Consider the following 25,560-nt stretch of genomic DNA (forward strand, 5'->3'; position numbering starts at 1 on the left):
GGGGGGGAGCCGTTTGGAGCTCAACACATCTCCCTGCAAGTTGTCAATCACGGCAAAGGGTGGGGGTTCCTTAGTCGGCTGGGCTCCCCTTTGCTTGATGTCAATCTTCATTCGTGTTTTCTGTATGCCCAAGATCTCACTCTCATGAACGTCCCCCCGTACTACTTGAGCCCCCAGTTCGTCAAGATTAGCGCACCATTTTGGCTAAATACGTGCTAGGAGCCGTTTGAGGCTTAACACGCCCTTCCATCAACGCGCCAGTGCTCCACCCACAACCCCTCGCTATGATGAGTGCCCCGCATCAGTTGTGGTTCTGAGGGGGCCGATGTCGCACGTCACTTGGAAATTTTACCCCTGCGGATATTTTTGGAAAAGAGTCACGTCTCGTCTGCTGGGTTATGATTCTGTGACGATGTTTCGTCGCGATCCCGCCATAAACCCCGCCTTATAAACGATTCCAGGCCGGCTCGTGTTTCCTGGCGTCATCTTTGTCCGCCCCCAAGACCGTGTCGAAACAAGTTCCCGGCACACTCAACTCGCAATGGCGCAGCTCCCCGACCCGACTATAGACCTCGACTGGTCCGGTCACATTGGCGCAATCCACGAGATCTTTGCCGCCAACACCCATAAGCACCCAGACCGCGTCTGCGTCGTCGAGACCAAGTCGTCCGAGGGCCCCGAGAGGTCCTACACATATCGCCAGATCTTCGAGGCATCCAATGTTCTGGCGCACTACCTGCACGATGCCGGCGTCACAAATGGCGATGTTGTCATGATCTGGGCCCATCGGTCCGTTGATCTGGTGGTTAGCATAATGGGCGTCCTGGTGAGTTTTCTGCCCCCCTTGTCCTCTTTCTTGCTTTCTTGAGGTCTTCTAGCCGCGCCTGCTATACTACTATGATGCTAACGAGCGGTTGCTGTGACTCAAGGCATCTGGCGCAACCTTCAGCGTCCTCGATCCGCTATACCCTCCTGCGCGACAACAGATCTACCTCGAAGTGTCCGGCCCGACGGCGCTCGTCAACATCGCCCGTGCCACCGACGAGGCCGGCCCCCTCGCCCCCCTGGTCCGCAAGTACATCGACGAGGAGCTCAAGCTCAAGGCAGAGGTGCCCTCCCTCCGAATCGGCGACAATGGCTTCCTGTCTGGCGGAGAGATGGACGGCAGGGACGTCTTCGCCAGCGTGCGCGGCAAGGCGGCCGCCCCGCCCGCAGACGTCCTGGTCGGTCCGGACTCGAACCCGACGCTCAGTTTCACCTCGGGCTCCGAGGGCCGGCCCAAGGGCGTGCTGGGCCGCCACTACAGCCTTGCCAAGTACTTCTCCTGGATGGCCGAGACCTTTGGCTTGAGCGGCGAGAGCCGCTTCACACTGCTATCGGGCATCGCTCACGATCCCGTCCAGCGCGACATCTTCACCCCTCTATTCCTCGGTGCCCAGCTCCTGGTGCCCTCCAAGGAGCACATCGCTCACGAGCGCTTGGCCGAGTGGTTCCGCGAGTTCGAGCCGACCGTGACGCACCTCACACCGGCCATGGGACAGATCCTAGTCGGTGGCGCTTCTGCCGAGTTCCCCGCCCTGAAGACCGCCTTCTTCGTCGGTGATGTGTTGACGTCGCGCGACTGCCGCACTCTGCGGAAGCTGGCCGCCAACGTGGACATAGTCAACATGTACGGCACCACCGAGACGAGCAGGGCCGTCAGCTACTACCTTGTGCCAAACCGTGCTACGGACCCGGATTTCCTGGACAGGCTGGACAAGGACACCATTCCCGCCGGCAGGGGCATGCAGAACGTCCAGCTTCTGGTCGTCAACCGCGAGGACAAGACCAAGCTCTGCGGCGTGGGCGAGGTCGGCGAGATTTACGTCAGAGCGGCAGGCCTGGGAGAGGGCTACAAGGGAGACCCTGTCATGAACGAGCAAAAGTTCCTCGACAACTGGTTTGTCGACAACAACAAGTGGGTCGAGGCAGACAAACAACACCCCAGCCAGGGCCAGCCGTGGCGCAAGTACTACAAGGGCCCCCGCGACCGTCTCTACCGCACCGGAGACCTGGGCAAGTACCTCGAGTCTGGCGACGTCGAGTGCACCGGCCGCGCCGACGACCAGGTCAAGATCAGGGGTTTCCGCATCGAGCTGAACGATATCGACAGCAACCTCAGCCAGAGCTCGCTGATCCGAGACTGCAAGACTCTGGTGCGCCGTGACCGCAACGAGGAGCCCTCGCTGGTCAGCTACGTGGTGCCGGAGCTGAAGGAGTGGCCGCTGTGGCTCAAGGCCCAGGGACACGAGGATGCCGAGGACGATGCTGGTGTCAAGCTCGGCCCGACCAGAGTCTTCTTCAAGCGGTTCAGACGTCTGCAGACTGAGCTCCGCGACCACCTCAAGGGCCGCCTCCCGGCTTATGCCGTGCCGACCCTCTTCATCGTCCTGGAGAGGCTGCCGCTGAACCCCAACGGCAAGGTGGACAAGCCGAACCTGCCGTTCCCTGATATCGCCGAGCAGACGACCGAGGCCTCGGGCGAGGAGCTCAAGCGATGGGACTTGCTGAGCGAGACGGAGAAGCGGGTCGCTACTAAGTGGGCGTCGCTGATCCGAGGTCTCAACGTCAAGACCATCGCGCCCGAGCACGACTTCTTCGATCTCGGCGGGCACAGCATCCTGGCGCAGCAGATGCTGCTCGACGTCCGCAAGGACACGGGCGCCAGCGTGTCGATCAACACGCTGTACGCGAACCCCACCCTTGCGGCCTTTAGCGCCCAGATCGACAAGCATCTTGGCTCGGCAGGCGCCGACGGTGCGGATGGCACCGCGCCCGAGTCGGAGGCGGACTCGTACTCCAGGGCGCGCGACGATCTCGTCAAGCAGCTCCCTGCCCGGTACCAGTCGGCCGACCCGGCCACCATCCGGGCGTCGTCTCGGCCGACCGTCTTCCTGACGGGAGCGACGGGCTTTCTGGGCGCCTTCCTCATCCGCGACATCCTGCAGCGCACGAGCCGGCAGGTCAGGCTGGTGGCACACGTGCGGGCCAAGGACGAGAAGGCGGCCACGGAGCGGCTGCGGCGCTCGCTGCAGGGCTACGGCCTCTGGAGGGACGAGTGGGCGTCGCGGCTGTCGGTGGCCGTCGGCGACCTGTCCAAGCCGCAGCTCGGCATGGAGCAGACGGTGTGGGACCGGCTGGCGGGCGAGGTGGACGTGGTGATACACAACGGCGCCACGGTGCACTGGGTGCGGCGCTGGCAGGACATGCTCGCGGCCAACGTGACGTCGACGGTGGACGCGATGCGGCTGTGCAACGAGGGCAGGCCCAAGCTCTTCACCTACGTCAGCTCGACCAGCGTGCTGGACAACGAGCACTACGTGAGCCTGTCGGAGCGCCAGCTCAGCACGGGCCAGGGCGCCGTGCCCGAGTCGGACGACCTCGAGGGCAGCGCGGCGGGCCTGTCGACGGGCTACGGCCAGACCAAGTGGATGTCGGAGCAGCTGGCGCGCGAGGCCGGGCGCAGGGGCCTCAGGGGCTCCGTGGTGCGGCCGGGCTACATCCTGGGCGACAGCGAGTCGGGCTGCTGCAACACGGACGACTTTTTGATCCGCTTCCTCAAGGGCTGCATCCAGCTGGGCTCGCGCCCCCGCATCGTCAACACGGTCAACTCGGTGCCCGTCAACCACGTGGCGCGCGTCGTGGCGGCCGCGGCGCTCAACCCGCTCCCCGGCGGCGGCGGCGTCGGCGTCGTGCACGTCACGGGCCACCCGCGCCTGCGCATGAGCGAGTACCTGTCGCTGCTCGAGTACTACGGCTACCGCGTGCCCGAGGTCGGGTACGGGTCCTGGAAGGGGGAGCTGGAGCGCTACGTGTCGGCCGGGGGCGGCGTCGAGCGCGACCAGGAGCAGCACGCGCTCCTGCCGCTCTTCCACCTCTGCATCTCGGACCTGCCCGCCAACACCAAGGCGCCCGAGCTCGACGACGAGAACGCCGTCGCGGTCCTCAAGGCCGACGCCGAGAACTGGACCGGCGTTGACGAGAGCGCCGGCTACGGCATCGGCCGCGAGGACGTCGGCCGCTACCTGCGCTACCTGGCCACCGTTAAGTTCCTGCCGTGGCCGTCGGGCAAGGGCCGCCCGCTGCCCGAGATTAGCTTTGACGCCGGCGACGCGCTGGCGTCTGGGGCCGCGGTTGTCGGTGGTAGGGGTGGCGTTTCTCAGTCGGTGCCTGCCTAGAGGTATGTAGGTAGCATGGTTTTCCGGCTTGGAGTGTCTTTTTTAGCCTCGAGAGTTACACGACTTTTCTTTCGCGGTGGATATCGATGGCGTTCATGGGCCAAGGAAAAGAAGGCGTTTTTGTTAGCTTATTTTATAAGGGGGACGTGCTAAAATACCGCTTTACTACATAAACCAAAAGATCCGACAATTCAATCACTTCGTAATTAAACCTTTTGGCACCACAGTATATTAAACCCCGAAGCTTTTGTAGTTAACGCTTTAAGCAACCCCGTTACATATTTTGTGTAAGGTAAGTAAAAGAAGTACAGGGTAGGTGCAGGGTAAGTAAATTTTAACTTGGTAAAAGTCGTTGCGTTTAATCGGTATAATGTAAAAAGTGCAGGGTAAGTGCAGGGTAAGTAAATTTTAATTTGGTAAAAGTCGTTGCGTTTAATTAGCATAATGTAAAAAGTGCAGGGTAAGTAGTGCAGGGTTAGTACAAAAGGTACAGGGTAGGTACAGGGTAAGTAGTTTTAACATAGTAAAAGTTGTATTTTAAAAATACAATTTAAAAAAGTGCAGGGTAAGTATAAATAGTTCAGTGTAAGTGCAGGGTAAGCAGTTTTAAAAAGTGCAGGGTAAGTGCAAGGTAGTAAGCTTTAACATACACTTAAAGGAAAACCTTGTTTGAAATATATTATGAATACATCCGTTTATGCCCTTTTTAAGCTTACAAGTAGCGTTAAATGCGTTATTATCATCCGGAACTTCGAGAAATGCGAAACAAACCAACCCTTAACACATATATAAGGTGAGTTAATACAACATATCTAACCCCCTACTCAAACTGGCCCTCGGTGTTGCCCGCGCCCATGCTTTTGCTACTCGAGCTCCCGCTCTGGATAGCGCCAAGGATGCCGTCCATGTAGGGGGCGCCGCTCCACTTCTGGTGCGTGAGCACGTCGCACCCGAGCTCCTTCTCGCGGCGCTGCACCAGGTTAACGTAGGCCAGCATGCCGTCCTCCTTGAAGCCGCGCGCCAGCTCGCACGTGGCGGCGGCCGTCGAGTGGACGCCCGCGAGGCTGACGAGCTGCAGGACGAAGCCTTCCTTGGCGATGTCCCACACGAAGCTCTTGAGCGTCTGCTCGCTGAAGCCGTGGCCGGCCCAGTTGAAGGACGGGCTGAGGTTGTAGACGAGCCCCTTGCCCGGGTGCGCCGACCGGACGGCGCGGCCTAGCTGGCGGCACACCGACACGCTCGGGTCGCCCGTCTCGACCCACAGCAGGTCTGCGTAGGGCGCGAACGACAGCGCGCGCTTGGTGGCCGCCGCCATGCCCGCGCGGAAGTGGTAGAAGCCCTCGCGCGTGCGCGGCACGTCCCAGCTGAAGTAGACGTCGGGCGCGCCCGCGGGCAGCAGGGACCTGGCGAGGGCGCGGCGGGCCGAGATGCCCATGCTGCGGTCCTTGGCGACGGCGTCGGCGTATTTACCGACCGCTGCGGGCTCGGACGCGTGCTGCCCGAGGTGGGCGGCGGCGGCCTCGTCAAAGGTGACGAGGGGCGTGTCGCGCGAGAAGGCGGACTCGAAGGCGTCGATCTCGCCCGAGGCGGCGCCGCGCGCCTCCATGGCCTGCAGGGTCTCGGCGAGCGGCTCGACGACTGGGTCGGAGACGCCGAGGATGAACTCGTGGTCGCGCACGTCGACGGCGGAGCTGATGAGGCGGCCGCTCTCCGAGTCGGTGCGCGCGATGACGAGGTTCTCGACCCCCATGACGTCCCACTGGAAGCGCGCGGCCACGAGCCGGTTGATGTGCTCGCCCGTGGGCACCAGCACCTTGCCGGCCAGGTGGCCGCACTTCTTGCCGCCGTGCAGCTGGTCCTCAAAGTGCACCGCCGCCGCGCCGTTCTCGGCGAAGAGCTTGGCGAGCTTGACCACGGCCGACAGCCCGCCGTGGCCCGTGTCGCCGTCGGCCACGATGGGCCGCAGGTAGTCGACGTAGGGGCTCGCGCCCCGGTCCGGCGCCGACAGCTTGCGGCGCGCGTCCCACTGCTTGCGGTCGTGCATGGACTGCGCCTTGGCCAGGCGCTGCACCTGGTTCGGCACCGTGTTGTAGGGGTAGTCGCCAAAGTCGGGCGACACCTCGTTGGTCGTCGTCAGCACGGCCGAGCAGGCCCAGCCCGACACGTAGAGGACCTCTTGGTGCGCGGCCTGCTGCGTCATCTGGATCGGGTCGATGGCGCCCACTTGGAGACGTGTTAGCTGCATTCTAGTCGCCTGCCCAAACTTCCAACACGCAGCCCTCCTCCGCTGTTCCAACCACCCAGGGGTCACGTACTCGTGTGGATGGGCTCGCCCTTGGCCTCTCTCTCCTTGATCAGGTTCCACAGCTTCCTGGCCATGGTCGAGCACGGGTACGACTGCTGCTGCGAGCCGCGCTTGGACACGACGTCGTCGGCCGTGTAAGGCCTCGTGATGCCCTCGTAGCGCGGTGTGGCCCACCATGCCTGGACGTCGCGTATTTGCTGCTCGTACAGGGCGTCCTCGGCCGCTCCCGCCTTCAGCTTCTCCGGGAGGATCTGGAACGCGTCCGACGGCAGCGCGGCCGTCAGGGGGGGCTCGACGGGTGGGAGCGGGGAGGCGGGCATTGCGTAGCGGACGCTTGTCGAGAGGAGCCGGGCGGCGGCCTTGTTGCACGGGCGGCGCAGCGCGGCCCTCTGGAGGACGCGGGCTGGTATTGTGCGAAGCATCGTGTCGGCTAGAGGGGGGCTATGACGCTGATGGCCGAGCTCGGGCTGTGACGCCAACGCGGGGACGAGCGAGTTTTGGCTTCTCTTTCATCTTTCATAACAGGCATAACTAACTGTAGCAGCTGAGTAATGCTGTCAAGTGTTCTCTCTACAAAAAAAAAGTGGTGACTCTCCGCTTCCGCTGGCTTGAGCCGAGGCTCAGGGGTCAGAGCCTGGGGGTTCTCCATTTCTCCGCCCAGAGATGCGGGGAGCACCAATCCTAGGCTCAAGCATTGGACAATGCACTCCCACCCCAGCCGAATCCCTGCCCAAACTGGCACAGGCATCAGCACCAAAGCGGCTTTCCTCGGCTCTCATGCCCCAGCACTGAACCGACCCTCACACTGAGGAGGGGCAGCCAAGACGTTGGCCGGACTGAAGGGAGCACAGAGAAAGAGGCATGAAGGGTTGCTCTGGCCTCGGCCTCTGAGGCTCGTCCGAGGTTGACATCTTTTATGCATGTTCCTGCAGCGCTCAGGGCTTGAATTTCGGTTGCCCGCCTATTTGTTCTTTCCCGTTGTCGATATTTCAAGTCGTGCAACCAGCCTCGGTCACCTCAATCGCTGGCCAAAAAAACCCGGTCTGCCTTGGTCGCGACGAAACACGTCCCCAGGTCCGCCATTCCCGTCAAAACCCCGCATCCTACAGTCTCGTCTAACTTCCAGTTCTTCCTCTAGCTCCCCCCAGCTCTTGAGCTTGTCAACGGACTACTCTAATCCTCGCACACAACGAACTGCACGATGAGTATGAGGACAACATCGAGGGCCTTCGGGTCACTGAGGGTAAGCTCTTCCTCGGTTGTCAAGCCCTAAAAAAATACTCATCTCGCAGCCCACCAGCTGACACCCAATGAACAACGCGTTTCTAGCCCCTCGTCTCCCGCCCGGCATGCTCTCTCCGCGTTCGATCCAGCAGGCACTACTCGGCCAGCTCCGAGCCCGATCTCAAGACAACCCTGAAGGAGGTCATCCCGGCCAAGCGGGAGCTCCTCAAGAAGGTCAAGGCCCACGGCTCCAAGGTCATTGGCGAGGTCAAGGTCGAGAACACCATCGGCGGCATGCGCGGGCTCAAGGCCATGGTCTGGGAAGGCTCCGTGCTCGACGCCGACGAGGGCATCCGCTTCCACGGCCGCACAATCAAGGACTGCCAACGCGAGCTGCCCAAGGGCAAGACGGGCACCGAGATGCTGCCAGAGGCCATGTTCTGGCTGCTCCTGACGGGCCGCGTCCCGAGCACAAACCAAGTCCGCGTCCTGTCCCGCCAGCTGGCCGAGCAGGCCGCCCTTCCCGCCTTCGTCAACAAGATGCTCGACGATTTCCCCAAAGACCTACACCCCATGACCCAGTTCGCCATCGCCGTGTCCTCTCTCAACTACACCTCCAAGTTCGCAAAGGCGTACGAGGCTGGGCTCAATAAGGCCGATTACTGGGAGCCCACCTTTGACGACTGCATCAGCCTGCTTGCCAAGCTGCCCACCATCGCTGCCAAGATCTACCAGAACTCATACCGCGGTGGCGGTGCTCTGCCCGCCGAGGTTGACCTGGAGCAGGACTGGTCCTACAACTTCGCTGCCATGCTCGGCAAGGGCGGCAAAGAGAATGAGAACTTCCAGGATCTCCTCCGTCTGTACCTGGCTCTCCACGGCGACCACGAGGGTGGCAACGTATCCGCACACGCAACACACCTTGTCGGCAGTGCTCTGAGCGACCCATTCCTCAGCTACAGCGCTGGCCTTCAGGGACTAGCCGGGCCTCTTCATGGGTAAGTGACCGGCTTTGCATAGCGGCAGCCAGCTAGAAACGCCAGTGCTAACACACGAGGTTCGTCTATAGTCTCGCCGCCCAGGAGGTTCTTCGATGGATCATCCAAATGAAGGACGCGATCCCCGCCGAATATACCGAGAAGGACGTCCACGACTACCTGTGGTCGACCCTCAACTCGGGCCGTGTTGTCCCTGGATACGGCCACGCAGTCCTGCGCAAGCCGGACCCCCGTTTCCAGGCACTGATGGACTACGCGGCATCACGCCCCGAGATCGCGCGCGACCCTGTCTTCAAGCTTGTGCAGCTCAACAGTGAGGTGGCGCCCGAGGTGCTCAAGAAGCACGGCAAGACAAAGAACCCGTACCCCAACGTGGACTCGAGCTCGGGCGTGCTGTTCCACCACTACGGCTTCCACGAGACGCTCTACTACACGGCCACTTTCGGTGTGAGCCGCGGCCTGGGGCCGCTGGCCCAGCTCATCTGGGACCGCGCCCTTGGCCTGCCCATCGAGAGGCCCAAGAGCATAAACCTCGCGGGCATCCTGAAGCAGGTCGGCGAGTCTGCCTAGGTGGCGACACAACGAGCGGCCGACGAAGAACCTGACGGGCCGAGAGATGACGGAAATGCGGAGCACTTGACGTCTGCTAGCAACGGCGACTGTATCATGTGCCATATGCTAAAAATGGAAATACCATATCATTAACCCTGGACACGCTTCCCTCCATCTGTTTCTCTCTCTCCGATATTACCAACTCCAAAACGCCCACTCGGACTGGAATCCCACGGATCAATGGCTCGCCATGATGTATGAAGACTAGCCCTGGTAGAGAAGCTAATACGCTCGCTTCATTGAATCGGACTTTGCTCATCGGATGATCAAGCACCGAGTGCCATTAGTTTGCTCACTCCCTCGGTTCCCCAAATTACGGCATAATTCCAGCAGAGCTCGTTGCTGACTGCATGCAAAGCCTGGCTTTCGACAGATGCTGCTGACCACCTCGGCCTGGGTGATTATACGTGGAAAGTGAACCGGTGGTGGATGAGACAGCGAGTGGGAGTTCAATCTCGAACCGCCCCCGGGTGGCATCTTACGATTTTTGCCGGCCGGTGTTTCTATTCTTATCCCCAGGTTGAGCATTCCACGTCCCTGGCTAACAAGAATACAGCCAAAAGTCCATATGCGGCCAGACTCCCCCATTGAAAGCAGGCCGCCACAAACAACGCAGCGCGACGGTACCGAACACCCCATTGGTGGGATTGCCCGCCCGTCCCGACAACGGATCTCCTTTCGAACGCGGGTACCCCGATGGCCCTCAGCCGAACAAAGACGAGTCGGGTGACCTTTGCAATATGCGCCCGGTCTTCCGTGGCCACCACTTCTCGACAGGGCGGGCGGCTTTGCCGCGCAGTATACGGCACCAAGAGGATGCGGAAGTGTCCTTTGCCACAGCTGATTTCGGTTGATTGCCAGCCATGCTGCCGCCCCAACGCTGTCGGAATGGGATGTCACCTTGCCCCTGACAGGCGGAACAGGGACGGCTGTAGTAGGAGGCCTGAGCAACAACAACAACAACAGTCGGGAAGAGGCTGGTGCTCAGTCTTCGGGGCTGATTCTTTCGTTCCGATCCGAGTTGGGACACTTTTCTCCAACCCCTAGGACGGCGAGATGTTTCTTTTCTACTCCGCAGTTCGTTTGCTGCGATGGCCTGTCAGCTGGATGCCAGCCGTCCAAAGAATCTCGCATGTTGAAGCTAAAATTGGAATATCCTTAACGGGGGCTAATATGGTGTTCATACAATCCGCAGGAAGAAATCCGAGGGCTCGCCGGCAGACTGCTGCCACGAGGGCCAAGAAAGGTTGTTGACCATTCGTTGGTCTCGCCCACACACACAAGCATACAGGAGGGTTACACAGAAGCTGGGACAAGTGAGACTGGGAAATTCTCCGGAAGACGTCGGGAAGCAAAAGCAACTAGTGGTGTCTGCGTCCGGGGTAGAAGTCATCAGTTGGCACTCTCATGGGATGCCCGCGGGGCGGTTGGCAGCCTGCCATGCGGCAGCGGCAGGCCGCCGTGGCCGAAAGCGCCGAGTTGGTCAGGAAGCGAGTCAAACCATGCCAGGCCGGCAGGGATCGGCGCAGGGAGGTGGTGCCTGATGGGTATGCATACCACGTCGCGTCTGCAGGTCGCCAAGCTGTCGACTAATGAACACGGGCCAGTCAACCAAGGTTGGCCCTGCCACAAAAATAGAAACCCCTTCAGCTCCTGACCAGAGCACCGAGATCTCGACCTGCCCAGACTCGATCAAGCTACTCGGCCCTTCCGCGGGGACGTCGACCTCGAGGAACACGAGAAGCTCTGCAGGCCTCCAATGCCGGAAGCCGCCGAGAGCAGGTGGGCATTGACAACGAGATATTACGGCACACAAGCAGCATGTTGGGGACGTCGGATTTGGCCAAACGACCACCCTGAACCGGATAAACCACACAAACTGCAAGCCAGACGAGACGAGGCGGCTCCGAGGTCGCCTTGCAGACGAAGCTTCTCCTAGGCACCGCCCTGACTACACCTCGGGCTCACACCTGGAAAGACATGGGCTACTGTCTCGCTGCTTCTGCTTCAGATAGCGGGACTCTCCGTAGGACGCGGAGCGATCAAATGGGAGACTTCTGCGCACCTTGGACAGGCAGCCGTTCTCGACCATAGCCACATTCTCCCGCAAAGGACAGCAACGCACCCACGGCCCACGATTACGAGGGCGTCTTCAAACCCGGTCGAATCACACGAGGTTTAGCCTGCCGAGGTTCTATAAAAAGATGTAGGCAGCGTGCCGTCGCCCAAAGCTGCGCATGCCGCATGAACTCGAAGCGTCGAGGCCGGTGGATGGACGCGCCCGGGAGAGGGGCAGAGATATTGCGTGAGCGGGAGTCCCAGACAGCAGCAACCCAGCTCCCAGGACACCGCCAAGCGGAGCCAACTCGCTTCCTTGGCCAAGTCCTCCGAGCTGCTGAGGAGCGTTTCCATTTCGGGAGGTGCCAGGCCAGCAGCGCCATAAGAGCTAGCCAGGTCCCGCCTTAATATGGGTTTCATTTATCCTTCCTTTTCATCCGCAAATTTGCAGCGACAAACGAACGACACGACGAGGGCGTTCCGAACCAGCGGTCGTTACGGCGGGGTCAGACGGAGCGGAGGCTGATGTAGCAGCAGGGTCTGCTGCAGGCGCTGGCGCCACGCACACGCTACCTTGGGGACTGGAACCATGGATCGGCCCTGCCTGGATGGGGAGGCGAAAACAAGACGACATCGGCGGGCGGCCACGGCCAGCCCGGTGCTGAGGACGCGCCCTGCCCTCCAGCCACGGCCACAAGCAGCTCCGAGGCTGAGGGCCCGATGACACTGTAGGGCCAACGGTGACCAATTTAGACCCCAATCTAAACGATATCGGCGCCAGCTCCTCGCTTTCCCCGTCGGGGCTAGATGCCATGCCCACGCCCCCAAGGAATGTGTGCCGCTGGGCTGGATCGCTTGCCTGCCTCGCATCCCCACCGCTGCTGAGGCTGCATCGAGATTGGCATCCGCCCTTCCGGCTGGCCGCCCATCGAGGCTAAGCTTGCTCTGCTCGCCTCGGACGACAGAACCGCCCGTTGCTTGGCTTGGGGCTGCTCTGGATCCCTGTGGTCTCGCCAGGGGCGTCCTTGGAAAGGGACGACGGGAGAGTGACAGGAATAGCAAGGACCTAGCAGATACTATGGTCTGGTCCGAGGCGGGCGGCATCAAGGCCGAAACCGAGACAGCATCGCGCGAAAAAGGAATATAAATACGGCACCCGTCGACCGAGATCTCGACAACCATCTTGCCTCTCACCTCAACCACCAGCTCCAGCAACCCGCTCCAGCCTGACAGGTCTCTTCTCTGCCGCACGCACGCACGCATTGGCACCTTGATCTCTACCCAGACGAGCCAGTCAGAAAACAAGCGCCCACCGTCAGAATGCGTTTCACCGCCTTCCTCCTCCCCGCCCTGGCTGCCGCCACCCCGGTGAACCTGCCCAAGGGCGGCGCCGGCCAGGCCGACGGCCCGGACCCCAAGCAGATCCAGATCGTCAGCGCCAGCTTCTCGGGCAACGGCTGCCCCCAGGGCACGGTTTCGACCAGCATCTCGCCGGACCGCACTGTTAGTTCTTTTTTTTTCTCCATCCGTTGCAACCAGACATCCAGACCAAAAGCTAACGCGCGCTCACAAAACAAATACGCAGGTCATCACCTTCGGCTTCGACGCCTTCCAGACCTACATCGGCCCCGGCTACGACCCCAAGGAGCGGACCAAGAACTGCCAGCTGCACCTCAACCTCCGGTACCCGACGGGGTTCCAGTTCGCCGTCGTGGACAGCACGTACCACGGCTACGCGCAGCTCGACGCGGGCATCCAGGGCGACTTCTACTCGACCTACTACTTCTCGCAGGACGCGCCCTCGACCACGACCACCAAGACGTCCATCTCGGGCGGCGGCGTCTGGGCCCAGGGGCAGGTCTACACCAAGGCCGACAGCATCCCGACGTCGAGCTACATCTACTCGCCCTGCGGCGCCAACGGCATCCTCAACATCAACAACCGCATCAGCCTCGTCAACAAGGGCAGCAACTCAAAGGCCACGGGCATCATCTCGGACGACGACGCCACCGTCGCCTTTACGCAGCAGCTCAACCTCTTCTGGCGCCCCTGCAAGAAGTGAGCGGCGGGCAGAGTGAGTGGGCCGTGTGCGGAGCAGGGCAGGGCAGGGGCAGGGGCAGGGCAGGGCAAAGACGCCGTGTGTGGGACGCTCAACCATGGTTGAGCTTTCTCTAGCGAGCTAAATCGGGAACGGGATGACGTCCTGTTTCTCCTCCGTCCCCTCTCCCGACTGCGGCGGCGGCGCTCGATCCTCCGAAGGAACGAAAGCCCGGAATTTCTCGAGCATTGGCATCACAGAGTCCACCCCTTTTTTCTTACATTCATTTTCCTAACTGGCTCGTTTTCCGAGTATATATCTCCGTTGTCCGTCTATCTCTCCGCATAAGTCAATCAAGCCACTTCTTTTCTACATATTTATCAGCCAGTGATGCACATATCCTTGAGTGGTGATGCCTTGGAAGTTGAGCTGGAAAGAAGTCGAGTCGGGTGATGTCGGCTAATGACGGATTCTTCACCAGCAGCGGGACCGCGGCCGGCAAAAGTCTTGAGCCGCCGGGCCTTTTGGCATGGCATAAGCTGACAGGGACGGCGACGATTCTACCTACGTCTTGGGATAGAAGGGAAGAAGAAGAAAGTCTGGGTTCTCATCACCTGCAGTTTTCTTTTTTCCCACCAAACTATGCCAACCACCTACCCTGCACCCGCGCCAGCCACACCGACCTGAGCGCAGCGGCCTGACGGCATGTGACACGACAGCACTCTCACCTCCCTTCCTCCCTCACCCATATCTACAGCAACGGCCAGCCCAGCCAGCGAGTGCGGGGAAACAGCATCACGGTGTGGGGATCCCCGCAGCGACGTACGCGACGACGTTGCACCGAAGCCCACAGTCCCCAGTTTCCCCAACTAGGGAGGTGGCTAACTATCCAGCGAGCGAGCGGGCGGGCGGGCGAGGGATGCGCCTGGCAACACCCGAAGCCCTCCTCTTTTTATCGGGGCGGACAAAGACAATACAAAACAAAAACAAGACAAGACAAGGCGAGACAAGATAAACCAAGGCCAGACAAGACAAAGACAAAAGACAGAACACGCGCTTCCCCCACCCTGCACTTCCCGCGCCGGGACGAGGTAGCGACAGGCACCGTAAGCGCCGCCAATCCGGCCGCCTTCGCTTCACGCTAGCCCCTGGCCGTGACGTCGCACTCGCGGGCAGCCGTCGGCCGGTGTGACGGACGGGGATTGATTGCGGTGGAGATTGTTCTGAGCCGCCTGCCTGCTCGAGAGAGAGCCGACGGGACTTTGACTCGGGAAAGTCGGAGAGAGAGTGGAATGCCTAGGTCGCTGATGGAAAACTGGGGAGTGATTTGATCATGCCCACATGGACAGCCAGGATCTATCCATCTATATCTACCGTAGCAATAGCTAGCGGGCGAGTCGTGATGTAAACATATATACAAGGCCGTGGCACTGCCAACCCCTACGCCGCCGCGGCGTCTACTCCTCCTTTCTTTGTCTTTCATCTCGTCTCTCGCCGACCAGACCCAGACGCCCTCTTCGAAAAAAGATGGTCCGCTCCATAGGCGCTCTCGCAGGCGCCGCGGCCGCGCTTGCCGGCCTCGCCGAGGCGCGGTCGCTGTGGTCGACGAGGCCGGCGACGCACGGCTCCAGGGGCTCGCACGACGACGGCTACGTCCTCAAGACGGCCTACCTGCTCGGCAACGGCCGGCTGGGTGCCATGCCCTTTGGCCCGCCGGGCGCCGAGCGGCTCGTCTTCAACGTCGACTCGCTCTGGTCGGGCGGGCCGTTCCAGTCGGCCGACTATAGGGGAGGCAACCCGGTGGCGTCAAAGGCCGACGCGCTGCCGGCCATCCGCGACCAGATCTGGAAGAACGGGACGGGCGGTAAGATAGGTCTTAGTCTCTTGATCGGGGCACCCGGTTTCGCAGCAGCTGACACCGTGACTCGGCCGTCGTCCAGACCTCTCGCCACTCCTGGGTTCCAGCGCCAACTACGGCTCGTACCGGGTCCTGGGCAACTTCACCGTCGACATCGCGGGCGTCGCCGACGCGCCCTACACCGACTACCGGCGCAGCCTGGACCTGACGACGGGCGTGCACACCACCACCTTCAAGACGGGCAACAGCAGCTTCTCGACCTGGGTCTACTGCGGCTTCCCGGACCAGGTGTGCGTCTACACCGTCGCCGTCACGGGCGACCGCCCCGCGGCGCTGCCCGACGTCAGCGTCCGCTTCGACAACGCCCTCGTGCCCGCCGAGACCTTTACGCGCTCGTGCGGCGACGCCTTCACCCGCGTCAGGGGCGTCACCCAGGTCGGCCCGCCCGAGGGGCTCAGGTACGACGCCATGGCGCGCGTCGTGTCGTCGGGCGGCGGCGGCGGCGGCGGCGGCTCGGCCGCGAGCACCACCACGCGCTGCGGCGATGACGGCACGCTCGTCATCTCGACGCCCGAGGGCCAGCGGTCCGTCTCGGTCGTCATCGGGGCAGGCACCGACTTTGACCAGACCAAGGGCAACGCGGCCAGCGGCTACTCGTTCCGGGGCGACGACCCGGCGCCGCTCGTCGAGGCCACGACGGCCGCCGCCGCCGCCAAGACGCAGGCGGAGCTGCTCAAGGCGCACCTCGACGACTACGCGGCCCTCATGGGCGGCTTCCAGCTCGACATAGCCGACGCCAAGGGCTCGGCGGCCGTCGAGACCAGGAAGCTCATCGCGTCGTACAGGGCCGACGACGTCACCGGGGACCCGTACCTCGAGGCGGCGCTGTTCGACTACAGCCGGCACCTGGCCGTGTCGTCGTCGCGCGCCAACTCGCTGCCCACCAACCTGGCGGGCCGCTGGACCGAGGAGCTGGAGCCGGCGTGGAGCGCCGACCACCACGCCAACATCAACCTGCAGATGAACTACTGGGTCAACGACCAGACGGGCCTCGGGCCGGCCACGACGCCGGCGCTGTGGGACTACATGGAGCTCAACTGGGCGCCGCGCGGGGCCGAGACGGCGCGGCTGCTGTACGGCGCCGACGCGGGCTGGGTGGTGCACAACGAGATGAACGTCTTTGGCTTCTCGGCCATGAAGGAGGAGGCCAGCTGGGCCAACTACCCGGCGGCCAACGCGTGGATGATGCAGCACGTGTGGGACCGGTGGGAGTACGGCCTCGACGCGGCCTGGTTCCGGCGCCAGGGCTACCCGCTCATCAAGGGCACGGCGCAGTTCTGGCTGTCGCAGCTGCAGGAGGACAAGTGGTTCAACGACGGCAGTCTCGTCGTGAACCCGTGCAACAGCCCCGAGCACGGCCCGACCACCTTTGGCTGCACGCACTTCCACCAGGAGATCCACCGGACCCTGTTCACGGCGCTCGCGGGCGCCGAGGCTGGTGGCGAGACCGACGCGGCCTTCCTGGGCTCGGTGCGCGCGGCGCTGGCGCGGCTGGACAAGGGCGTGCACCGGTCCGACTTTGGCGGGCTCAAGGAGTGGAAGCTGCCCGACAGCTACGGCCTGCCCGAGAGCAGCAACCACCGCCACCTGTCGCACCTGGTCGGCTGGCACCCGGGCTACTCCGTCTCGGGGCTGCTGGGCGGCTACGCCAACGCCACCGTCCAGGCCATGGTGGAGGCGTCGCTGCGCAACCGCCGCACGCCGCACCAGGGCGGCTGGAGCAAGGTCGTGCGCGCCGCCCACTGGGCCCGTCTCAACAACACGGCCGAGGCCCACGGCTACCTGCGCTCCGCCATCGACAGCAATTTTGTCGCAAACGGCCTGAGCATGTACTCGGGGCTCGAGGAGCCCTTCCAGATCGACGCAAACTTTGGCCTCGGCGGCGCCATCCTGGCCATGCTCAACGTCGACCTGCCCGCACCCGAGTGTGCCGGCAGGGACCACGTTCGGTCTGTCGTACTCGGCAACGCCATCCCGGCGGCCTGGGGCGCCGGCAGGGTCAAGGGTCTGCGCATCCGGGGCGGCGGCAGCGTCGACTTTGAGTGGGACTCCAACGGTCTCGTCACGCGCGCCACCCTCTCCGACTCCAAGACCAAGGTGAGGCTGGTCAACATGAAGGGGGATGTGCTGGCCGAGAGCGAATAGGCTGGAAAGTCGTGATACTAGACCATGTAGTAATGATCAAGAGGTTTCAGTAAAGGCTGATCTGGGTGCTGGGTGTTGTCGTATGGAACCGCATGCTGCCGTGTTTGTCGTTGGGCAAGCAACCCCTTGTCCTTTTGGCTCTGGCCTTGACCGTGGCAGGAAACCATCGTGACTCGAGGCATCGTGAACTCGAGACAGATGTGTCTTCACCAGTCCTTCACGCCCAGACGGGAGAGCAAAGGCCGATATCAAAGCCACGAGCCGCGTGGGGGAGCAGATACATGGGCGCCACCAGACAGTGGACAGCCTTGCCGCTGGTGACCGTCAAGCGCCAATAGGCTGCCGTCTCGGCCCAAATGCTCCAGTGAAGCCAGCAGAGACGGCACTGTGCAGACAAGCGGGCCCAGCATTCGAGGTTTCAGCCCGGCGAGCAACTGCCACCTCCTCAGGATCGTGCCCGCACGCCCCCGTGGGAGCTACCACGGACGGGCGAGCCGCCGCGCCAGCCGCCCGAGCCAGAGTTTCGTCCAGCCGCTGTGCCGCAGCGAGGCGTGGGGGATATGGGGCTCGGCAACCTTCTCGCCACCCGTCGATACAGTCGACAAACCCCGATCGAGCACGCCGCCGATCCGGCAGACAATACGGCAAGCACAGGAGCGGGGTTGTCGTCCTTGCCTGCACGGGCTTCGGAACCGCGCCCTTCCCATCCGTCCTCTCGCCACCCTCTCTTCCCCCCACGCCCGCTGCGCCGCGCCCATCGTGTTCGCCAACGCGAGGCCCCACGCGGCACGGCCTTGGCCGCCCCGTGGCCGCCTTCGTTTTGTCGAGAAATGCCGCGTGGGGCCATGTGCGCATGAAGCTGGGCAGTCATCGCTCTCGCGGCCGAACGGTCGGATGCAACCTATTTATCACCAGGGCGTGGGGGATAGGCTCGGTAACGGAAGAAAAAGGACACGGCACGACGACCACGGGACATGATTCGACTGGATACAACGGTAACGCTGCTAATCGGCAGCATGCCTCCTTTGCCCAAGCAGCCATTTTAGCCTGTTCGGCCCCAGCATCCTGTGCTTAGATTAGCTGTGGGAGAGGCAGAGGGCTGCTGGCGGCACATGGTTTTGTTTTGTTGGTAGGCCACCATTGCGCAGGGCGTGGTGAGTGGTGAGTGGTGGCTGGCGGCTGGCGGCTGGCGTACCGTTTTTGCTTGTTCAGGGGTAGACCGCACTTAGCGCCCGTCACAGTGCGCTCGTGGTGTCCAGCCAGGGCAAACGCACGCCCCCTCCGTCCTTGCTGCGTCGTCCGTGTCGTCCGTGTCAAAACGCTGTCTTGCGTTGCTAGTGTTACGGGGCCGTGTCGGCTCGCGCCGTCTGACGTGATCCGATCTCTCCTCTCGCCGTCTTCTCTGCCTTTTTTTGCGCGCCATGACGAACCGCGTGCTGGTGACACCCGTCTTGCTGGTGCAAGTCGAGACCGTGTGTTCTGGCGCACTGTGCCTTGGAATTCTTCACCGGTCTGACCCCCAACAAGGGGACCCAGGGGCCCCCACCGACGAATGAGGAAAAGGCCCTGGGCCGACCAAGGCACAAGAACAGTCAAGGCACAGCAAAACGAAAGCCTGACTATATTCCTGTTCGCCTTGACCAACGCGTCTAGCCAGATAGAGTCTCGTTGCTGTAAAAGCACCTGGAACCGTCAGCATACAGAACACCAACACATGGCCTGGCAGCCCCTGACACGAGATGCCGAGCTCGTAGCAAAGGGAAGGCAAGAGCGGTCGATAACAGAGCCTTTTAGACACAGTGGAAGAAGCTCCACGGCTGACAGACAGCCTTGTCCCCGCTCTAACAACACCTGGGGTTGGTGAACCTGGGGTTGGTGACTAACCTTGACAGCAACCACTGCTAGACCAAACACCCAAAGAATCTACCCGATGGACGGGTTTTTGTGACATTCGAGATAGACGTGCTCCCCAGGCGAGCAATATGCCGTGTCGGGTATGTTGCGTCCGCCGTATAATGCTTCGTTTTACTGTCATGATGTCAGCCACCAAACGTCAACATATTTTCAGTCTCGGTACACCCTCTGCTTCCCGCTCACCTTGACTCGAGGAACTCTTGTCTCTTGTTCCCCTTTTCCCTTTTGCTATCCCACTCTCCCTTGTCGGATGGGGTCGGCTTGCCCAAAGCAATCCGTCTTGGGCTCGCTGCATGGTTGTCGCTGCTCCTCGTCCCTTCTGGACCCATCTCCTTTCGGTGATCTCATCCCCACTCGTCTCCTAGCCAGCAACGGGACACAGAAGAGCCACCTGCTCCAGCAAGCCCAGGAACCTTGGTTTCCCTTCGCAGTAACGAAACTTGGATATAATCAAAGTTCGGCCCCCTGTCCGCGAGACCGGGCCAGCGACAGACGAGCGAGTCAAATGTGGGGTTGCGATATCCAGGGCTTGAGCGATGAGAGGCCAGGGGGGCTCGAGGCGCATGGTGGTCTCACTGGCGCTCGCTAAAAGAGGCTCACGGTCGTTGGGCGGCTCGAAAGACGTCGGCGTGGCCTGCGGACAGCATGGCTGGAGACCGGCCCCTCACCGAACAGACCCCGCCGTTGTGCCCGCTTGCTCCTGGGGACGGCCCGAGGAGCTCCGTATCATGTGTCGGCCGGGCCGTCCCTTGCACAAGAGGATAGGCCGGCACTATCGCGGGTCCATCATGCCGAATTTCGGCCGGGTCTGGACCACCACACTCCACACTAGCAGATTCCTGCATCTCCAGTCACGAATAGTGGCTCCTTTTTGCGTTAGCACGGCTCCACGAAATAGCGGTGTAGGAACCGAGTCGACTTGCCTCCACCTTGTGGTACTAGCTGGACAGGGGAGGCAAAGTATACGCACGTTGGACAGCGTGATGCGTGCTTAGGTTGGTGCTTTGTGTAAGGGTCCGATACTATTCTAGCATATAGCCATCCCCACTTATCAGATATGGTGACGAGAATGGCCGGTGTCTAGCACAGTTGTCTTGGATGGCTGTAGAGCAGTATCCGGCTCTGCTCTGTGAACATTATGGTTAGACTCGTGTAGCGGCCCAAAGATGTGGCTTCAGAAGCACAATGCCAGAAGTGAATGAGGGGACAAACCTTGGCCAAGGCAAGCCGTTGCCTGCCGCTGCAGCATTGATGACGACCACGACTTTTCCCCCCCTTCTTTTTCTTCTCCAAGCAACTTGTTGATATGGGCTTGCAGGATGCAATGCGTCCTTTCTCCACATCATCACACACGCCCCTTGACCTCGACAAAGTCACGCCCAGGTAGACTGGACAAGTACCGAGCAAGTCTCTGTACCCGTGCCGGACACTCTCGTGGAATGATGGAGAACGGGCCGCAGCTCGAGGTTCCGTTGGCCCCCTAGTTAATGCGGGCTGCGATTGTTGGCTTCAAAAGTACCAACAGTCCTCGCCCGGCCGGGAAAGCAACAACAACACCGAGGGGCAGGAAGAGGGTGCATCCTTGGAACAGGGGTTAGGCGCGCTAGAGGCCGCAAGGCAGCTGCCGCCAAGGAAAGCAAACCAATGAATTAAGCGAGCTGTGACGAGAACGCAAACGGCATGCAGAAGATGCGGTCTCGGCCTTGTCCCCTCCCTGGTCTCGACTCCAAGGGTTGTTGCACCGCAGGTCCATGTTGGGTAGGCGCTTGCCACCTGCTGCTTTGTTTGCGTTGCATTCAGGCGTCTCTTGCACTGACACCCCAGCGTAGTTTTACAAAGCAATATGCAATGTATGCCACGTAGGGATGCAAGGTTAGGCGCTTGCTCTCATCCTACCACTTCGTGGGTTTCTCTGGGTGTTTGCTTTTCTGCCTTGCTGGGTGGGTATTGCATGCAAGGCGAAAGCGCCTGGTCTTTCGACATCCGCTGGGCTGTATGTGAGGATGAACGCCGATCGTTTGGTGACCTTGTGAATGGCAGAGCAAACCAAACTGAGGGTGGTCTTCCGATAGGGCCGGGTCTGGTATTTGGCTGCAGTAAGCCGCAGCTTGTTGGCAACTGGGTGGTTGGCGTACAGGTCCAAGCTCTGGAATTCGGCCTGGTATTGTTGGCTTCTTTTCTCAGACCCCCGAGGCCTGGGCGAAGAGATCATCAAAGACATCTGCCGACGTCTCTGGTCCAGCGCCTCTGAGCCAGAGTGCTTACCGCCGTGGGGGTTTGGAGGGCAGGCTGATAGAGCGGCAGCTCGCTCAACTAGGCAAGCCGTGTGACGCATTCCTTGGGCTCTCTTGCATGGCAAAGAGTGCCTTGTATATTACAGCGCATCTGCAATGCTTCTCTCCCACGCTCTAGGCTCGCAGGGACTTGGCTGCTTCGAATTTATTGACAGCGGGCTCCTCGTCGAGCCTGCTTGCCGCTCTATCCGGCCGGAGGAACGGAATTCCGGCGGTTATAGCCAAAGCCATGGCGAATCATCTGTCTGGAAAGAGCATGTGGGACTGTAAGTCACTGTCTCTCTTGGTCTTGTCACTTTCATGGGCAAACGCAGCTCGCAGAAAACCCGGGGAACGGAGGCAGACGGTGGGAACACAGTCACAAGGGTAAACAGACGCAGTGAATCAACAGTAACAGGAGGCAGCAACACACAGCCAAAAACAACGCAACATAAACAAGGTGGACTGGGGGCAGCAAAGGACAGTACCGGAGCAGGCCGAAGCCACGGTTGAAAAGCCGGATAGTGTCTGAACCGGACGGGGGTCCATGGCGGCTGGGAGGTTCAGCTGGCCCGGGCCCAGAATCCGGGCGCCTCTGAGCAGAGACAATTGCTGCATCTTGAAGTGGCTGGCTTGATGTCGTCCTCTCCCCCCCACACACCACGGCCTCGGTTGTAGGCCATCGAGATGCAGGCGGCCCAGAACGGCCTCGGAAGCGGCAAGACCTCGGACTCTTGCAAAGGCCCGCACAGCCAAGGTGTGATTGCTGGATTCGACTAGGCGGGCGTGGGCATAAACGAGCGCGTGGGGTGGGTGGGCGTGCGTCGTGCGAGGGTGGCATCAGGTTCTCGAGCGGGCGAGCGGGCGTGGTGGGCGTGGGCTCTTCTCGTTCGTCTCTTTTGGTCTTGGCCATCCATGCTCCCACTCGGCGACGGCTGAGGGGGCCCCCCATCATTGGCCGGGGTCTGCCTGGCTTCTGGTCAGTGGGACGTGGTGATTGCTTCCGCCCTTACCGCCGGCCGCTATAGGTCTGCATCCTACCCTACCAGTCCGTGAGCCAAGGACGGAACCCAAAGCTGCGTGGGGTCCATGGATTTAGAAGGGGAAAAAAATGACGGGTAAGGAGGGGAATGGAGGGTGGCAACGAGGCCCTGCGGGCGCTGATTTGCTGGCTTTGGCTGCGGAGAAAAAAGTGCCACATCACCCCGCGCGCTGCGGCCGCTGCTGCGGGCTAGGCTGGCCGGACTGCACACTCTCGGGCTGGCTTGTTGGTGATGGAGGGAGGACTGTGGGCTGGCTTGGATGGATAGGCATCAGGGCTCCACCGTCTTTTTTTTCTTCTTCCTGCTGCTCGCTCGTATTGTCTCTGGGCCGTTTGTCTCTTGCAGGAGGATGGAGGCCTTCTCGGTGGTGGTGCGAGATTAGAGCCGAGCCAATGGAAAATTAATTTGCAAGCCCATCTGGTCTTTGGGCCCGCCCGCCCTCTGCAGAGGAGCTCAAGCAGTGACCGTGGACGCAATATTAGGCAGGCACCACCACACACCTACCTCTCTGGCTGTTTCTCCTCTGATAGTGGTGCACTGGGCACAGTGCTAGTTGGTCTGGTTAGTCGCTGCCGTGGTCTATCTGCCTAGATCAGGCTAAGCAACCTGCATCTCCTAGTCAGCTTCTCATCCACAATGGAGGACGAGCTTGGATGAGACATGAATCCGCACTGGCTCTACTGCCTCTTACCCATAGTACCCTAAGAAACGTAACAGACTCTATCCATGCCGCCCCTTACAAACACAGAAGGAGCCCGCCGAGCCCAACCGAGCAAGAGCCTAACCAGCAAGGCACACACCACCGGGCCGTCCCCAGGCAGCAAAGCGGGGTTGCAAGCAAGCCAGGCTAGCCATGCGTTCATTTATTCATTGTCCTCACGTCGGCTTCGGGTGCACGCGACGGACATCAGCATGGGAACCCATCATCTCGACCCCCGACTCCCCGTCGGAGCCCACAAGGACATGGCATGATGAGGGGCCGGGCGGGCGGTTTTTTTTTGCCTGCCCGCTATCATGTCGGACCACACATGGACGCACACTGTACGAGTCGTAAAATCCACACCATGCCGAAAATATTGGCGGAGGCGGGCGTGATCATCCTGGCGCCTCCCTCCACGGCTCCGCCCCGCCAAGCTCATGCTCTTGTTGGTTCAGCCTCTTGGCCAGGCATACCGAGGTGTAATTACGCCGGGGATCTGTAGGCTTGGCTCTCAGCTGGTCCCCCCCTCCTAGTGGCTATGTGATGGCCAACACAGAACGTGCGTCCGTACCAAGAGGCACCCATGTGTTTGTGATGGGTGTTTGTGCAACGCTGAGCCTCGCGCCTGCCCCAAAGGCAAACTGCCGAGGCGAAGGAGTAGAGAGAGAGGGGGAAAAAAGGGCGGTCAGACAGAAACTACCGACACAGCTGTAGCTCGCCGTGGGGCCTTTCTGGCAGGTCCCCATCCGCCAGCTCGGCACGAGGGCGTGTGAGCCATGATTTTGAAGTGCCTGAAGCGGGTACTGGCGGTCCCCCTTTTGACGAAGCCCCCGAATTCCCACCCTCGCTTCCCGATCTGCGGCCCCGACGAGAGCGTCATTTCACGTTGGATGCCAGAACCCTGCCCTTCATGGTGGCGTTTTGCCTGAGGGAGGGACACAGATAAAATAGAAGAAGAAAATCTCGTCAAACTCCAGCCTTCCCGGCCGTGACAGCAGCCTCCATCCACATCCTTGTGTGTAATGCCTTTTCCCTGGGTATCTTGGAGAGAGAAAAAAAGCCAGGAACCGACCTTCGGGCTTCTCCGTTGGCCAAGAGTTTAGCAGTACAACGCGGCCCACAGCCTGGAGTGCCTGTTTATTGCCGCACCTACAGCGGCCCACCACGCTACCGCCCCCGTCCAGAGTGCTCGGCTGTACAGCGTAGGAAGGAGGGGAGACGCCAGCTCAGATTGCGTCGCGGGGACGGCGGCTATCATTGGACCAAACCGATAGTCTGTTCGGGAGAGCGTGCCCCGTTTGTGCACGGCAAAAGTTATCGAGTCAAAGCTAGAAAGTCCATGCGTGGGCAGCCTTTCGAGCAGCCTCGAGCATGGCGGGTCGTGGCTTAGGGGGCAGCTAGACTCTGCAAAGCCACTGAAAGTTTCGGCGGGGTTTGGGCAGAATCATCAAGTCATCATCGATGCCAGGGCCCGCATTGCGTGGCTGGGAAAGGCAGAGTCTAGCACATAGCCTGCCGCTGGCGTCCGCGCCCGCGTCCCAGGGGCCGAGAGACGGTGTGGTTTAGGGCAGGTCTACAAGTCGATAGCGGTGCGCTCTATAGCGTGCCGGGGAGCCCCAAGTGTTGGCTTCAGGGGAGTTCGTCGTGGGTCCACAGGGGCACCAGGATTTGCATGTGGGCATGTGGCTCTCAATGCTGCAACGGTTGTCGGACCAGAAGAGCCTGAATGCGGTGCAAATGTGACCATCTATACATCCATCCAATCCATTCTTCTTTGATATCTGGTGTCTCCCAGATCGAAGTTGCCCATGCTCAGAGAGCCAGCACAGGTTCCGTTTGACGGTTGTCAACGGCCTCACTTCTAGTTAGCCTAGTTCAAAAGTGCCACCCCTCTGTTGACCATCCTTTCTACCACCGTTTAGCGCACACCGGAGGAGTTGCCCCGGCTCGGGTCCGTGGGTGCAACCAGAGAGGATGAGATCTTTAGCGATGCTTGAACGACCATCAGCTGTCAATCTCGCAGATAAGCCCTCTAAATTAGGCCCTTTTCACTTAGCCCATAGTTGTGAAACAGCGGCTTCCTTTTCTTTCTCTGCTCCCGCTACACACCCCCCC

At 61.0% G+C, this 25,560-nt stretch overlaps 8 protein-coding genes across 8 annotated transcripts; 6 read left to right on the top strand and 2 right to left on the bottom strand.

Annotated features, from left to right (window-relative positions):
• The first annotated feature begins 346 nt into the window (after nt 1–346).
• Nucleotides 347–4,570, top strand: GGTG_04908 (L-aminoadipate-semialdehyde dehydrogenase). The gene is made up of 2 exons (XM_009222706.1): nt 347–826; nt 930–4,570. The coding sequence occupies exons 1-2, from the start codon at nt 542–544 to the stop codon at nt 4,215–4,217; spliced, it is 3,573 nt and encodes a 1,190-aa protein (XP_009220970.1). The 5' UTR covers nt 347–541; the 3' UTR covers nt 4,218–4,570.
• A 194-nt stretch (nt 4,571–4,764) lies between these two features.
• On the bottom strand, nt 4,765–7,105 carry GGTG_04909 (hypothetical protein). Its single transcript, XM_009222707.1, has 2 exons — nt 6,533–7,105; nt 4,765–6,440 (listed from the first exon to the last, which is right to left on the bottom strand). Exons 1-2 carry the CDS (start codon nt 6,942–6,944, stop codon nt 5,038–5,040), a joined length of 1,815 nt encoding a protein of 604 aa, XP_009220971.1. The 5' UTR covers nt 6,945–7,105; the 3' UTR covers nt 4,765–5,037.
• Nucleotides 7,106–7,218: 113 nt separating this feature from the next.
• GGTG_04910 (2-methylcitrate synthase) lies at nt 7,219–9,692 on the top strand. Its single transcript, XM_009222708.1, has 4 exons — nt 7,219–7,596; nt 7,661–7,765; nt 7,852–8,744; nt 8,816–9,692. The coding sequence occupies exons 2-4, from the start codon at nt 7,724–7,726 to the stop codon at nt 9,312–9,314; spliced, it is 1,434 nt and encodes a 477-aa protein (XP_009220972.1). The 5' UTR covers nt 7,219–7,596; nt 7,661–7,723; the 3' UTR covers nt 9,315–9,692.
• Nucleotides 9,693–10,763: 1,071 nt separating this feature from the next.
• Nucleotides 10,764–12,561, top strand: GGTG_04911 (hypothetical protein; the record flags this gene model as incomplete). The annotated part of the gene is made up of 5 exons (XM_009222709.1): nt 10,764–10,903; nt 11,043–11,138; nt 11,474–11,810; nt 11,952–12,142; nt 12,222–12,561. 5 exons carry the CDS (start codon nt 10,764–10,766, stop codon nt 12,559–12,561), a joined length of 1,104 nt encoding a protein of 367 aa, XP_009220973.1.
• Nucleotides 12,562–12,734: 173 nt separating this feature from the next.
• GGTG_04912 (hypothetical protein) lies at nt 12,735–13,476 on the top strand (the record flags this gene model as incomplete). Its single annotated transcript, XM_009222710.1, has 2 exons — nt 12,735–12,917; nt 13,000–13,476. The coding sequence occupies 2 exons, from the start codon at nt 12,735–12,737 to the stop codon at nt 13,474–13,476; spliced, it is 660 nt and encodes a 219-aa protein (XP_009220974.1).
• Nucleotides 13,477–14,883: 1,407 nt separating this feature from the next.
• Nucleotides 14,884–17,515, top strand: GGTG_04913 (hypothetical protein; the record flags this gene model as incomplete). Its single annotated transcript, XM_009222711.1, has 2 exons — nt 14,884–15,316; nt 15,393–17,515. Exons 1-2 carry the CDS (start codon nt 14,980–14,982, stop codon nt 17,513–17,515), a joined length of 2,460 nt encoding a protein of 819 aa, XP_009220975.1. The 5' UTR covers nt 14,884–14,979.
• Nucleotides 17,516–17,839: 324 nt separating this feature from the next.
• GGTG_04914 (hypothetical protein) lies at nt 17,840–18,386 on the bottom strand (the record flags this gene model as incomplete). Its single annotated transcript, XM_009222712.1, has 2 exons — nt 17,840–18,049; nt 18,123–18,386. The coding sequence occupies 2 exons, from the start codon at nt 18,384–18,386 to the stop codon at nt 17,840–17,842; spliced, it is 474 nt and encodes a 157-aa protein (XP_009220976.1).
• A 2,886-nt stretch (nt 18,387–21,272) lies between these two features.
• Nucleotides 21,273–22,301, top strand: GGTG_04915 (hypothetical protein; the record flags this gene model as incomplete). The annotated part of the gene is made up of 3 exons (XM_009222713.1): nt 21,273–21,525; nt 21,842–21,989; nt 22,163–22,301. The coding sequence occupies 3 exons, from the start codon at nt 21,273–21,275 to the stop codon at nt 22,299–22,301; spliced, it is 540 nt and encodes a 179-aa protein (XP_009220977.1).
• Between the last annotated feature and the right edge of the window lie 3,259 nt (nt 22,302–25,560).

Source organism: Gaeumannomyces tritici (genome assembly GCF_000145635.1).
Source record: "Gaeumannomyces tritici R3-111a-1 unplaced genomic scaffold supercont2.2, whole genome shotgun sequence".
In the NCBI taxonomy this organism is placed as follows: domain Eukaryota; kingdom Fungi; phylum Ascomycota; class Sordariomycetes; order Magnaporthales; family Magnaporthaceae; genus Gaeumannomyces; species Gaeumannomyces tritici.

Excerpts from the sequence above, each read along its gene's own strand:
- GGTG_04909 (XM_009222707.1), bottom strand. The coding sequence starts at position 6,944 with ATGCTTCGCACAATACCAGCCCGCGTCCTCCAGAGGGCCGCGCTGCGC. Across the intron at positions 6,441-6,532 it reads GGGCGAGCCCATCCACACGA|TGGGCGCCATCGACCCGATC; the intron begins GTACGTGACCCC and ends CACGTCTCCAAG.
- GGTG_04908 (XM_009222706.1), top strand. The coding sequence starts at position 542 with ATGGCGCAGCTCCCCGACCCGACTATAGACCTCGACTGGTCCGGTCAC. Across the intron at positions 827-929 it reads TTAGCATAATGGGCGTCCTG|GCATCTGGCGCAACCTTCAG; the intron begins GTGAGTTTTCTG and ends CTGTGACTCAAG.
- GGTG_04910 (XM_009222708.1), top strand. The coding sequence starts at position 7,724 with ATGAGTATGAGGACAACATCGAGGGCCTTCGGGTCACTGAGG. Across the intron at positions 7,766-7,851 it reads GGGCCTTCGGGTCACTGAGG|CCCCTCGTCTCCCGCCCGGC; the intron begins GTAAGCTCTTCC and ends ACGCGTTTCTAG. Across the intron at positions 8,745-8,815 it reads CTAGCCGGGCCTCTTCATGG|TCTCGCCGCCCAGGAGGTTC; the intron begins GTAAGTGACCGG and ends GTTCGTCTATAG.